General features: G+C 37.8%; 2 protein-coding genes across 2 annotated transcripts in view; one reads left to right on the forward strand and one right to left on the reverse strand.

Moving 5' to 3' along the window:
- LOC128026950 (ligand-dependent nuclear receptor corepressor-like protein) overlaps window positions 1-13,578 on the reverse strand; it is a 473,072-nt gene that overhangs the window by 451,031 nt on the left and 8,463 nt on the right. The window lies entirely within an intron of this gene.
- Window positions 2,654-6,727, forward strand: LOC128026949 (condensin complex subunit 3-like). Its single transcript, XM_052614251.1, has 10 exons — window positions 2,654-2,785; window positions 2,954-3,073; window positions 3,153-3,371; window positions 4,528-4,709; window positions 4,887-5,049; window positions 5,146-5,316; window positions 5,480-5,606; window positions 5,849-5,890; window positions 5,978-6,047; window positions 6,155-6,727. The coding sequence occupies exons 1-10, from the start codon at window positions 2,708-2,710 to the stop codon at window positions 6,279-6,281; spliced, it is 1,299 nt and encodes a 432-aa protein (XP_052470211.1). The 5' UTR covers window positions 2,654-2,707; the 3' UTR covers window positions 6,282-6,727.

The following is a 13,578-nucleotide window of genomic DNA, read 5'->3' on the forward strand; positions in this document are numbered from 1 at the left end:
GTGAAATGGCCTGAGTCTTGGCTACAAGTAGGGCTGGGATAAACAATTATTTTTTGAAACCAATTAATCTAGCGATTATTTTTTCGATGCATCGATTAATCTAACGATTAATTTTTTCAGACCGATTCGATTTCGATTATCTCCCCATTAATTAGGGCTGGGTATTGTTCAAAATCTTTCGATCCGGTGCCAGTTTCGATACCGGTTCCTAACGATACTTTTTTCGATACCATATGTTTTGAAATCCATTTCAACATCAGCACAAATACATTAAACACAAAACTTTTATTTTTCACCTTAAAACTAATCCTGGTAACACTTCACACTCAGGATAACATTATAAATACAACTGGTTGTGCTTTTTGGATAGGGGTGTGCTATTCAGCGGCGGACTGGGACCAAAAAGTTGCCCAGGCTTTCTGGCCCACAGCAGCCCACCACATCATAACGCAAACGCACCTGTTTTTATGTCATTAATTAATTATATATTTAAGTAAACACTTTGGGGATTTTAACCAATATGACAACTTATCCTCCGATGAACTTGAAGTCTTCATTCATTCGAGATGTTCAATAATAGCTCATCTTTGACTCGGTAATACAAGTTCATGATCAGATTAGTGAACCCATGATTCTTTTGAGTCAATGTTTTAAAATAATCATTTATTTTGTTTAACAAAACCAGTGTGGAAACCAGTGTTTTACAAATAGATCTGAGGTGCAGGGCTCGCAAAATCGTTAGCCCCACCTCCTGGGGCTATTGTGTTTTCCAGTTCGATGGGCTATTGTGAATAGTGATGTAAAATTCCTAACTTCACTTGCTTCGCGTTGTTCACTCGCTTGAAGGGGTGAAACGGATCGTAGCCGATCGTTTGCATTTGTTTCTAAATATTGCTGATTCAAGCGTTTTAAACAGCTCACTCATTCAAAGCACGCGCTGTGAGCAGCATTTCAGACAATGCACGTACAGAGAATGAATTCATCTTTCGAGTATCGAAAGATTCGCTGTACCGGATAAATCTGTCTCTCTCGCTCTTTTTTTTTTTTTTTAGACGACGTGAAAGGGGGCGTTTCAAGATACGCAATATAGTAGACCAAACTGAACAGGGAGGGAGGGCAAAACACTCATCCAAACAAATGCATCATTAACACCGGCTTTGGTTGCAATACTATTATTGCATATGTTGCACATTGCTGACTCGGCATGACTTTAATAAAGTGTAGCCGGAAACGTTTTGAGAAAAAACAACTACAGTTGTGTTGTGTGACTGCGAGTTTTTTTCAGAAATCCTCCCCGTTCCGTCATGTCACGTGGTGGTGGACAGCCAATCACGGCGAATTTGGGTCCTTTCATGCACGTATGCTACAAGCTCACACAGACACAGCCGCTTGGCAAAAAAAAAAAAAAAAAACGGCTGCTTGGCTTTTGGAACCGAAATTTGGCACCGATAGATAAATAATTTTTCGATACTCATAGTATCGAAGTTATTCGTTCGATACCATAAAAGCATCGAAGTTCAGTACCCAGCCCTACCATTAATTGTCTACTAACAATTTATACATGTTGATTTGCATATCTGAATGGAAAAAAAACTTTAATTCCTTAACATTGCAATATGTTTATTGCTCTTAAAATTACAAAATAAAAGACTGACTAAGAATGCATTACTTTGCACTCTATACTTTGTATAGAGATAGCATTCAATAAAACCTTGAAGCCTTGAAAACACCGCTTACTGAAACAAGCTTACTGAACACATAGGGCCTAGCTTACTGAAAAAAAGTTCTTCTTTCAGATGAAAATAACAACAACTTGAAGTCTAGGATTCAATAAAAAAGGTCACCCAAAATACTTGTTTAGAGCAATTGAAAGAATACAGTAACCAATGTAAACTTGAGGGCTTTTTGCTAATACAGAGAGTGCTTTTCCAAAAAATAAATAAATAAAAATTAACAGTGGGACCAAGCAGCCTGTTATGGAGAAAAAAAATCTCTGAATGTTCCACGTGAACCTTTGGCATTCCGCCCTTTTTCTATCGTGTCTAATGAGTTTGGTTAATAGGCACGAGAGAGAGAGAGAGAGAGCAAGACAGCGCTCGTGTAGTTTGAAGACTGTGAGTGCGCGAGCGCTTGTGAAACTTTGGTGTTTCGCCCTTTTTCTATCGTGTTTAATTATTTTGATTAATATACACAAGGGAGAGAGAGAGAGCAAGAAGCGCTCGTGTTGTTTGAAGACTGTGAGTGCGCGCGCACAGCCGGGGCTCTCTCGTACTCGCCCTGTCATCACTCACCAATCAAAGAAGGCTTTGACAGCCGCCAAAAAAAAAGATCGATGCAGAAAAACCCCTAGATTGGTTATATAACGTTGGACAGAATGTTGATCCGACCATCGCGTATATTCAGCGCACATAAGGTAAACGTTTTGCAAACGTTTTTTAGAGAAATAAAAACAGGTCGACGAATCGAAGCGCATATTTTGCGTCTACATATTTTTTGCGTCGACGTCATCAATGACCTCGACGTGTTGTCCCAGCCCTAGCTACAAGTAATAGGTGAACATTTCTGAATAGTTCACTTTGCCTTGCTGTCAATATATGCACACGTACAGACTTGATTGCTGAATTTAAATAATCTCACTTAATATAATCTTACTCCATGTGTGTATTTTCCACAGAGTGATCCAGAGACCTTGTTGAAGTGTCTGACAATGTGTGCCGAGTTGTTCAAGCAAATTAACATCAAGAGAGGAATCTGCCCTACCATGAATGCTCTGATAGAATCACTGGTACAGTACTCACAAAAGCACTCACTTTAAAAGCCATTTCCTGCCATTCTGTGGTATAGGACAAGCCACTTTGGTTACTGAACTCTCAACCCAAAATCAGTGCAATACTTCATTAGGGTTGCAGTTATGGGAATGTAACTTAAAAGTGATCTCTCAATTCTACTGTAGATTCTGCCAAGTGTGTCCAACCCTAACCCTGCTGTGCGCAACATGGCTGTCATCTGTTTGGGAACGGCTGCTCTCCACAGTAAAGACCTTGCCAACACACACCTTGTGCTGCTCTTGCAGGTATTTATAACACGCTTGCTATAAAGATGAATTAATTCACTTTGGCCTAGTGGCTTATAGGTAATTTATTTTTGTTTAGATAACACAACTAGATGAGCCTAAAATCAGGATCAGTGCCCTCCGAGCTCTCATTGACCAGCTTCTGCTCAATGGCCTCAACATCTTGTCAAACAAGTCTGCTCCTATCTCACAAGCACCTGACTCACCAGACAGTAATGGACAGCCTGAACAGCAAACTGAGGAGGAGAGTACAGTCCAAAGCATTCTGAAGATGCTCTCAGAATTCCTTGATAGTGAGGTACTGCCTATCCATTATGTTATTACTTATGCTATATTGGAACGATGCTATCACTAGTAAACCTAATGATTCCTGCCTTAAGTGACCGTTGTCAAACTTTTTCTTGAACGAGAAACAAAATATAGAGATCAGGACTTGATTTTTGTCTAGTTGATTGGACCATTATTTGCTCATTGCTGTGATTGAAGAATTGAAACTTGTCTGGCTATAGACTAGTTTGGAGTAGAATTCACAGTTACAAAACATTGGTAACAAGTAGAGGGAAATCCATGTTATAATCCATGGAATAAGAAAAACAAAATCATTGTTGTTCCATTGCAAATCAGAATTGGAATGCAAATAATTTTTTATAGAATACGGTCATCAAAGAATCCATGAAGCTTAACGCAGATGTTTAAATGGACAAACTATGGATAGAAATTTTCATTTACCCAGCATAAATTTGATTTATACAATTAGTCATCTACATAGTATTTACATGTGCAGTTCATTGGGGAGATATTTTATTAGCCCTACTACAGTAACATCGTGAAATACTATTTATTCCTACAACATTTACCTATTTCATCATTTTTTTTTTTTTCTAGCAAATGTCAGTTTTCATCTCCTAGTTCAGACTTTATGAATTGATTTAACTCTATTACGAGTTTGTCAGTTCTGAGGATAAAAAGCCAGAAGTGTGTGAAATGTCTTGTCAGAATTGAGCGATATAATATTGAAATTGTGTGAACAGCTGAATTTTTAAATATAAAATTACCTTTTTTTATTCTTTTATTGAATGGCTTCCATAGACTGCTACTTTAAAACTGTCATTTTCTGCCACCAGATAGGCTCCACCCACAACAATGTCATTGCTGTTTGCAAACACTGAAATTGGTCTATTGGACAACTTAACTGCCCAGGACCCACGCTATTTTATGCTTCATCAGGGAAGAGATGGCAGTATTCCACTGAACAAAAATAAAAAATTGTCAACTTTGCTGTAAAAAACAACAACAACGTTACGCTGGACAACTGTTAAAGCTTAGTTCACATCAATGCCTAGTTTTTCTGCCAGCTCCTTAAGTTGGCAACTTGCTAACGCTGATTGGCAGTCATTTTGACAATGTGCCTAAATGAAGCAAGTGCTGTACCAAATGAAATGTCATTATTTCAGATCTGTGAGCTCCGCACGGAGACAGCAGAGGGTCTGGCCAAGTTGATGTACTGTGGGAGAATTCTAAGCCCAAAGCTGCTGTCCCGTCTGGTTCTGCTGTGGTACAATCCTGTAACGGAGGATGACCAAAGACTGCGCCATTGCCTGGGGGTATTCTTACAGCTGTATGCACGGGCCAGCAGGTATACATGCTGGGAGATTCATTAATCGTAAATATTTATTGTATTTTATTTAAAGAAATAGTTCATCCAAAAATGAAAATTGTTACTTACTGCGCTAACCCTTTAATATAATGAGTGTACATGTTAATGCTGCCATTAAAATTTAAGACTATTGTTACTGTAATTGTTGTACACTAGAACAAATCAAGAATGTGTGGAGGAGAGTTTCCTACCAACTATGAGAACTCTTTTCAATGCTCCGGTGACATCTCCATTGTCTGAGGTAGACGCATCCAATGTGGCTGAACTGTTTGTTGAACTAACACGACCCAGTGCTCTTGTGCAACCTGCTGCTGTACAGGTACACTTGAATATACATGCACACTTACAAACACAACAGTAATGAGTTTTGTTCAAAGCACTTAATGATTTATGTAAATAATAACTTTTTTTGCAGGCTGTGTCTGTGCATGACTCTCTGGCAGTGCGTATTTGTAATGAAATCTTGAGGGACATTTCTGCTCCTGAGGTGCGTCTGTACTGTAAAACTCTCAGCTGGCTGGAGATTAACACTGAACCTGGCCCTGCTAACAGTGAATTGCAACTCCTTTTAAAAGATATTTTACAGGTACTTCCATAGTTATGTCTCTTTTGTGATCTTCTAAATGGTTGAAAAGTAGCATTGGATAAAAGCAGCAGATTAAGCAGAAACTGATCAGATTAGATTGCCATTAAGGTAAGCAATTATGATTTGAGTGACTGTTTCTCTTGTGTGTTTGTGTGGGTTACAGGAAGTGAAAGATAAGTACTGTACAAGGGTTATTGAGAAGCTTTGTAACCAGCTAAATGGAGATCGTTGTTCCAAATCAGGCAGTAATCAGGACACAACTTTGCTTACCTTGGATGAAAACACTGCAGGTACTAGCTAACACATGTTACCAGTCTTTATCCATCTAACATGGATGTTTTTAGTAAAACATTTATAATTAATAAAAGGTTAAAACGCCCTTTAAAATCCATTCTCGGGAGCATTAATACAATTAATCTCTGACACTGATAGTTGATTCTTTCTCAGGTTCAGCATAAAAATGCAAGTGGTTTTCTTATATCTATAGTATTAAATTTGTTACATTAACAAAACTATCTGTGCATCCTTACAGAGCTGACCAAAGAGGAGATCAAACCTAAACGTGCAAAAAGAGGTGGAGTTATTTCACTTGGTCAAATGCGATAAGTGAATCTTTCTCCTATGTGATTGTTGTATTAACTTTCACTCTGCTGTGTTTCAGGCCAGAAAAAAGCTTCCACTGCAAAGAATGGGAAGTTAGCTAGTAAAGCAGAATTGTCCTCTGATGAAGGGTTGGTTTATTCTACATATAAACTAATCGTTTTGTTGTTAATTTCAAATGTACATTTTTAATGTAGTAGGTTGCTTATCTTTTGTTTTCCATCTAATCTTTCTATAGTGATGAAGAAAATGTTCCTGAAGCGCCTCCATCAGTGCGACCAAGTCGCCGAGCCAAGATTGCTGCTTTGGATAAAACGAAGCAGGATCTGACTGCCCTTATGAACCAGGAGGCCAATGGTTCATAAGTGAAGGACTTAAGGTCCGCTTTTGGCCCTTTACATCCTACAGTTTCTTCCGATTTACCTAAGAAAATATATACTGCAAAATTTTAATACAATGAGACTAGTGTAACCGTTTATACTATTTACAGTTTTGAACCTGGAATGAGGTCTTGATTGTCAAAATGAATGTCATACTTCTCAAGAGGTTGTCTTTGGGTAGGAGTCATCTTAACATTCATTTACTTGCTCAAGGTGCACACTGTTGGTGTAAGAGTGTTTAAGTGTAAGAGCTATTGAGCCAAACTGTTAACTTTTTATAGTTCACTATTTTAAGGTAACTGATCCTATGATACTATAAACAGTTGGTGTATGTTAATAATGGCTAATATTTGAAAGAAAAAGTTGCTTTCCTTTGTATGCATTTTAGTCTGAATAAAAATGTTTAAGCCATGTAACACAATTACTCAAAATCAGTTTGCAAGAGCTTTTATTGTTCTAACGATTGAGACGAATTCTTTGAAATATAAAAACAGAGAAAATACAATGTGTACATAATTTGCATGTTCATGTACAACATATAGCACCAGGTAACAAGTTTACAGTGCCAAAACTACAGATCTGAAAATATGATATATACAGAAGGTCTTCTGACAATTTTCTTAAGCTTTAACTCCAGCATATGGTTGGCATAGGTATAAAGAATGCACCATTTTTGACTGTACTTTTGACAGTTTTTGGATTACTCCAGCAGGTTGAATGGTTAACGAGGCCCTAAAGCAGTTGATGGAAGCCTCTTTATAGTGGCACATAGTATGTATATGATGGAAATAACTTCAGCAGTTTCGGAACAAACATCTCTAGCTAACAAGTATCAAGACAATGGTTAAAATCTAATAGAATAATCTAGGTGACAACTAGTTTTATGCATCTAAATACATCTAAGGTGGACTTGTAGTGCACTGATGCAAGCCAGTTTTGCTACAAGGAACCTAAATGGACTAAGCGGACATCAACGCTTTTAAACTTCTATAATCTTAGGGGCAGGGCCACAGATTGGTAACAGCAGATGGAAACTAGAACAAACAACACAGCAATTTAAATAACTAACTAAACATACAGGCTGTATAAACAATGTTTTTGGTAGAGGTCTAGAGGAATGACATGGTTACAACAAAAGATTTATCAGTTTAGACCAATCTACCATGCTTTACCAGTAGATTTCAGGAGGTAGATGTCACATACTGCAATAGATCACAAATTAAGATTTGCACAACACAAGTTTTTGTATTTAAGAAACAATGTGGAACATTTGCCTCTGGATCATCTTAAAAGCTTTTAATTTAAAAGAAAGGAAAGAGAATCTTACATCTTTTTGAGAGCGAGACATTGCACCAAAAATACACTGTACATTATAATAATGGTTAAAGTCAGGAATAAAACGGAATGGGTAGCAGTTTAGTAGTGCAATGAGAACATGAACCTGGATGTAAATTAATGCTTAAATGATTTCCCACAACTTGGCAAAGAGGTGAAATTCACAGGAGGTTTCACTACCATCATTTTCAAAATTCCACAATGCATTGTAATTATTTTAAGTGGGTAATTTTTGTCTGAGACATTAACGGCACATAAGAAAAGACTTAAATATACTCCTAACTTAAAAAAGATCAGCAATGTTTAAAAACTGAAATATTCACAAAAATCCCATTTTAAAGATCTCTTACAACTTCTAAGATTCTGAAGTGTTAAAAAAAAAAGAAAAAAAAAAAAAAGTGAAATGACCTTGAATGAAATATAAAAGTTTGCCTTGATGTTCAACTCTTATGAGATTTGGGCAAAACAAACTGCATAATGCTCTTGTAACCTTTGATTCTCCTTCATGTAACTAGATCTCATGGTCTGCATCAAAAATAAAATTCAAAGCAGATTTTAAAAGGTAAATAAAACATTTTACAAACATAAAAACAAAAGAAGTTTAAATAGTGCAACAAGTGTCTTAAAGTTTTGTTTTTTTTTGCTACATGATGCTTGCAGAGGTTGCGTGTCATAATGCTTGTGATACTCAGCCAGACCACTGTCGAAAGGCACCTTATGATAGAGTTCAAGAACATGTCTTGTCCAAAAACTGGTCCCAAGTTATTTCAATGACCCTGAAAAGCACAAATGATTAAAAAACAATAAATATACTTTTGAAAGCAGACCATTCTGGTACCACACTACCAGAATCAATACAAAGTAAACACTGCAAAAAATCTAACTTTTCAATCTAATATCAAAGCATTCTTTACCGAAGCCAGAAACATACTTCATGCCAGTATGCAGATAGGAGTGCTAAGTCAACAACAATAGTCAGGTTGAATTTATTTGACATGGGCTATTGCACTGGTCTGGCAGGAACAAACCTCAGTACTACTTTCAGAGAGAGTTAAATTCAACTATGCCTTGATGGGATGATATAAAGCCATAATTTTTCATTGCTATTGCTTGTGGTGTAATAACCCTTGTTGGATTTGTATTTTTCAGACAAAATCGGAGCATTGAAACGTATGCAACTAAGACTATTCAATAAACTCTGCTCCTTTAATATCATCACAACTTCATCTATGATTCTGCACTTTGCTGGCTTTACTTGGTCAACTTCTTGGCTGATAGAAGACTTAATACAGTTTTGAGTACCAGACAGGACTAATTAACAGATTTTGGGTTTTAGACAATTTTGGTGACTAGTTCTGTTACCAGACAAAACATATTTTCTGAAAGGATCCGGTGTCTGGCTCTGGATCAGATATTTCTAGTGTAGAGGCATGTTCTAACACTATTTATGCTCAAAACAGAGCTTCTGTTGCTAGAATGAATTAGCACTTGCGAACTTGCATAGAGTATGTCTATATAGTGATATTTTAATGACAAATGTAAAGAGTGCATTTGTCTAGCGTGAAAGCACATCTCTTCACTCACAGACGAATTTCCTTTGCTCTCGCACAAAACTGTACATTTGCTCAGATTAACGATGCTTTCGCCCAGAGAATGCACCCACTTAAAACGTGATCTTTGCACTCAAAAATCTCTCTATGCTCATGCACTAGATAACTCTTTTCACACCAGAATTAAACGTTGTCAAAAATTATCAACCAATCAGATTTAAAAGATGGATCTGTAATTTCTTTATAATTTATTTATTATACAGTGATTTTAAATTCAGTTGAGGTATCTGACATATTGTGACATAACACTGATCTTTTATATGAAGTCTTTAGAGCCATAGAAGATAATATGCTGTTTTTAGATAAACTGCTCCGAGACCAACCAGGACAGAGATTATATGTACAAATCATCCAAGCACCCAATTCCTAACCATTTCTAATATAGGCTACATTTCATTACCATTGCCAAATACGATTAAACTGGAAAGAAATTAAAGATCCATCTTTGACTCTTTCCAGCATTGAGTTCCAGGTTCACTTCTCTCCCAGCTAATTATATTTTACACACTTTCATCAGTCGTGGAGGTCCGATTAGTTTAAGCATTATTTAGCCTTTTAAAACGGTTTACAATGTAATATACAGAGAGATGCATATGTGCTTTCACAGAAAATAACAAAATACAAACATAAGAGATAAAGTGGCCCTTGTAAAACAATGCTTTCACAGAAAATAACAAAATACAAACATAAAAGAGATAAAGTGGGCCTAGTAAAACGATGTACAATAACCAGTTTATACATAGTTTAAATACAACAATAAAAAAAAAAATCAAGTAAAGGACCTGAACAAATATGTTCTACTTTTTAAAAGTGCTTATCGTTTGACCATGTTTAATTCAGGAGCGAAAATAGTTAATATCTAGCACGAGCATAGAGATTTGTGAGTGCACAGGTCACAGAGACACGTTTTAAGTGCGAGCACTCTCATCTGCGCTACAATAATGCGCTCTAGACATTTTTCATTAAAATAACGCCATTGTTCTAAGGCATAGTGAAATAATGCTAAAAGATGACTTACCGAGCACAAAGTCACACCACCTTGCTCCTAGAACACCCCTGCTGCTCCTCGATTGTCTGAGCATTTTTGTTGGGGAAGATGGACTTGTGCTCCAACTTTTCTGTTTGCCTCTTTTTCCTCCTCCCTTTCTCTGGCTTTTTGGGGATGAGTGCAGCTGTATTGGAAGGTTAACTGTACTGGGAGGTGTCCCTCCCACCAAAACATCCTCATTCTCCTCTTGATGTGAGACATCATAGAGCTTTACTGTGCAAATGTTACATTCCTCTGTCGCTGACTTTGTGTTTGGGGAGTTTATCTTTTTCAGAAACACCCTGCACTGCTTTAGGGACTCTGGACTCCAAGCTTTCGAGCTGATTCTGTTCTGCTTTGAAATATCGGCAATCCCAATCATTTTCTGAGGAGTTTTGACAAGAATATTTAATGCATTTTGAACTTTCGTGACCGGTCTGGATGTCTTTCCTACCAAGTTAGGCATTTCTTTCCATAATTCTGGAGTCTCAGCACCTGAAGTCCTTGTCCTCATTTGATCACCAAACACTTTGTGTGCCATATCACCACCTAATGTTGTCCTAGGCTTGGTTTTAAACTTTAGCCTCGCTCTAAGCAGAGCTGTTCTATAGACAACCCATGTGCTTCTAGACCTAGACATTCTATGTCTAACATCATGCCTCTGTTTAAACGATGATGTATTAAAAAGCTTTCTCTTGGCTTGTAATCTTGTTGATTTGGACAGCATTTCTTGTGCTTGTTTGTGCATTGACGGACTCTTTGGGACAACTTTAGCAAATTTCTTGACATGTTTCCTGAGTCTCTCTGCTTGTGGACTTGGGCAAACATTGCCTTTGCAATTGGGTCTGCTGAGGTTGTAGTGAAAGACATCCTTAGGATTTTTTTCCGTGGTCTTCTTTACAATAGCAAGGGACTGAGTCTCTGTGGATTGCATAAACCAAGTACAGAGTTTCTCCATATTACAGTTTCCCTCAAAAAGCATTTTGATGGCAGAAGCAGACTTCTTAGCAGAACCTCTGAGCTTCTCACAAGTTTTTGGTTTAAGATCTGATTTAATCTCCCCTGACTTGTTAGCCTGATACTCAACATCTGATACCCAAGTGTTGGACATTAGCTTGATCCTCCTAGCTAACTCTTCATTTAAAGTTTCAGGTGATGCTAAGGTGGGCCACCACCTGAAGCCCTCATTTGATGAAAAAATTGAGTCCATCGAAATGGTAGAAAAACGAACATCTTGTATGCAACTGACATTCTTGGTCCTCGTGGAAAGTGCATTTTTTGGGAGCTCTCCTTGCTCTTGGTTGTTCTTTGTGTTCTGGCTGGATTCACAGCTAACCTTATTCAGCAGTAGTTTTCGTGACCTGCGAACCAATGCACAGGATCTGGCAGTAGCAACAGAGTGGAGCAAATGAATGGAGGGTTTGCGTTCTCTAACAGAATGCCTCACTGGTATGAACTGCCCTCTGGTATTCTGACTATGTTCTTTTGGTGCATCCACTACATCCTTGTGAATATCAGTAGGAATGCAGATTGTCTTCTGGTCTTTGGAAGGTTGAAATTCAATAAGAGTCTTTCTGCGCAGATGTGAATCATTTGTGTCCCTTTTTATATGTATCTTTCTTTGCCTTGGTGACCCTGTGGTGACAGTGACAGAGATCCCAGAAATTTTGACTTTGGGAGGTCTTCCTGGTTTTCTTGACACTGCTATGTCACTCTGTCTTTGACATTTGATGTTGCTGCCTGAAGAGACAAATTTCCTTTCTTCAATAGGCATAACAAAATGGTGATCTTTAAGCAGTTCATCGTTACTACTATTCTTTCTAGAACATATTTCACTGTGTGTGCCACCATTTAATAGTTCAAAAACATGTTGATGTTCTGGGATATTGCTCAAATCTTCAGAAACAACTCTTTTTGCCCTTCTTGATCTTCCATTCGCTATGGTGATTTTTAGATTTTTATTTCTATTATCCTTACAAGACATTTCTGTTGTCCTGTGATTTACTGCACTGGAACCGGTTGTACCAGTTGAAGGACAGAAGTCCGTTATTTTGGGTTTTGGAGGTCTGCCGATGGGACGTTTCACAGACTTCACAATATGTGGTCCTATTTTTTTGGGGCGCCCAGGACGCCTTTTTACTGGAGATGTTTCATGTACAATTGGTAGTGTTTCTTGGATTTCATCTTCATTGTTTGAACAACTGGGCAATACTGCATCACATGAAACCACTTTTGTTGAAGTGTACTTGTTTCCACCATGTTCAACAGTTCTCCCTGAAACTGATTCAAGGACTGTATCCTGGAAATGTTCATCGATGGCACTGCCTGACCATGAGGAATCCACGCATGGATCAAACATCTCTCCGTCGGAATTTGAGCCTGAAGCAGCTGCTTTGAGAGTATATTTTACACCATCTTCACCCGTCACAGAGGAAACAAACATGAGCTTTATTGGACTTTCATATTTCAGTCCAGACAGGCTTGTTTTATCTTCTTGTCCACTCTCAGTTGTAGTAAAGTTAATAGTTTCAGTAGGACTTTGTGAGTCAGTGTTTAGACTGTTGGTCATATGGCGTTTAGATCTTTTTGATGGTGAAGTAGAATTCTGGCATGGTTTTCTTTTTCTTGCACTCTCTTTATCAGGATTCCTTCCATTATCCTTGTGCTCACACGGTTGCTCTTTTTTGGATGAAATCAGATTTTTTGATGAAGTTACGTTCTGTGGCACATCACAGTCTTCTCGTTTATCCTCAGTTTGAAAAGGGTGTTTGTCACATATATCATTTGGCCAAGCAATTTCTTCTGTAGAGCCAAGTGCTGTTGAGCTAATGTCCTTAAGGGAATGCTTGGTGAATATACTTTCTGAAAAACAGGCTGCAAAATACATTTTTCGTGGCTCAGTTACATAGGAAGAGAAACGCTGAGGTGGTACAATATTTCGTCTGGCTCTTCCAACTTGAATAGTCAGATTTTTCTCTTTGTGAGCTTTTGCTTTTACCTTCCGGTCACTAATAGTTGTTTGCAATTGTGCCCTATCATCAAGAGGCATTGTTTCTTCAAGACTTACAAGTTGGGGTTGAGTTTCTTGCCTCTTTTGTTTATTTGGTGTCTCCTTAGTTTGTGCATATGTGGTCAAATTTTCTAAGGTATCTTTTACAGGCTTTGAGTCCCCTGCCTTGGGAATTCTGCCCAACTTTCTACAATCTGACTGTTCAACAAGAGAGTATGTTACCTGTGCAGCTTTACCCGTTTTTAAGGACCCATCTCTCTCAAACCCTATATTCCTCTTGAAATATGAAGTCTGACTAAG

This window comes from Carassius gibelio, chromosome A14 (assembly GCF_023724105.1).
Source record: "Carassius gibelio isolate Cgi1373 ecotype wild population from Czech Republic chromosome A14, carGib1.2-hapl.c, whole genome shotgun sequence".
Taxonomy (NCBI): Eukaryota; Metazoa; Chordata; class Actinopteri; order Cypriniformes; family Cyprinidae; genus Carassius; species Carassius gibelio.

Excerpts from the sequence above, each read along its gene's own strand:
- LOC128026949 (XM_052614251.1), top strand. The coding sequence starts at position 2,708 with ATGTGTGCCGAGTTGTTCAAGCAAATTAACATCAAGAGAGGAATCTGC. Across the intron at positions 2,786-2,953 it reads ATGCTCTGATAGAATCACTG|ATTCTGCCAAGTGTGTCCAA; the intron begins GTACAGTACTCA and ends ATTCTACTGTAG. Across the intron at positions 5,317-5,479 it reads TTTTAAAAGATATTTTACAG|GAAGTGAAAGATAAGTACTG; the intron begins GTACTTCCATAG and ends TGTGGGTTACAG.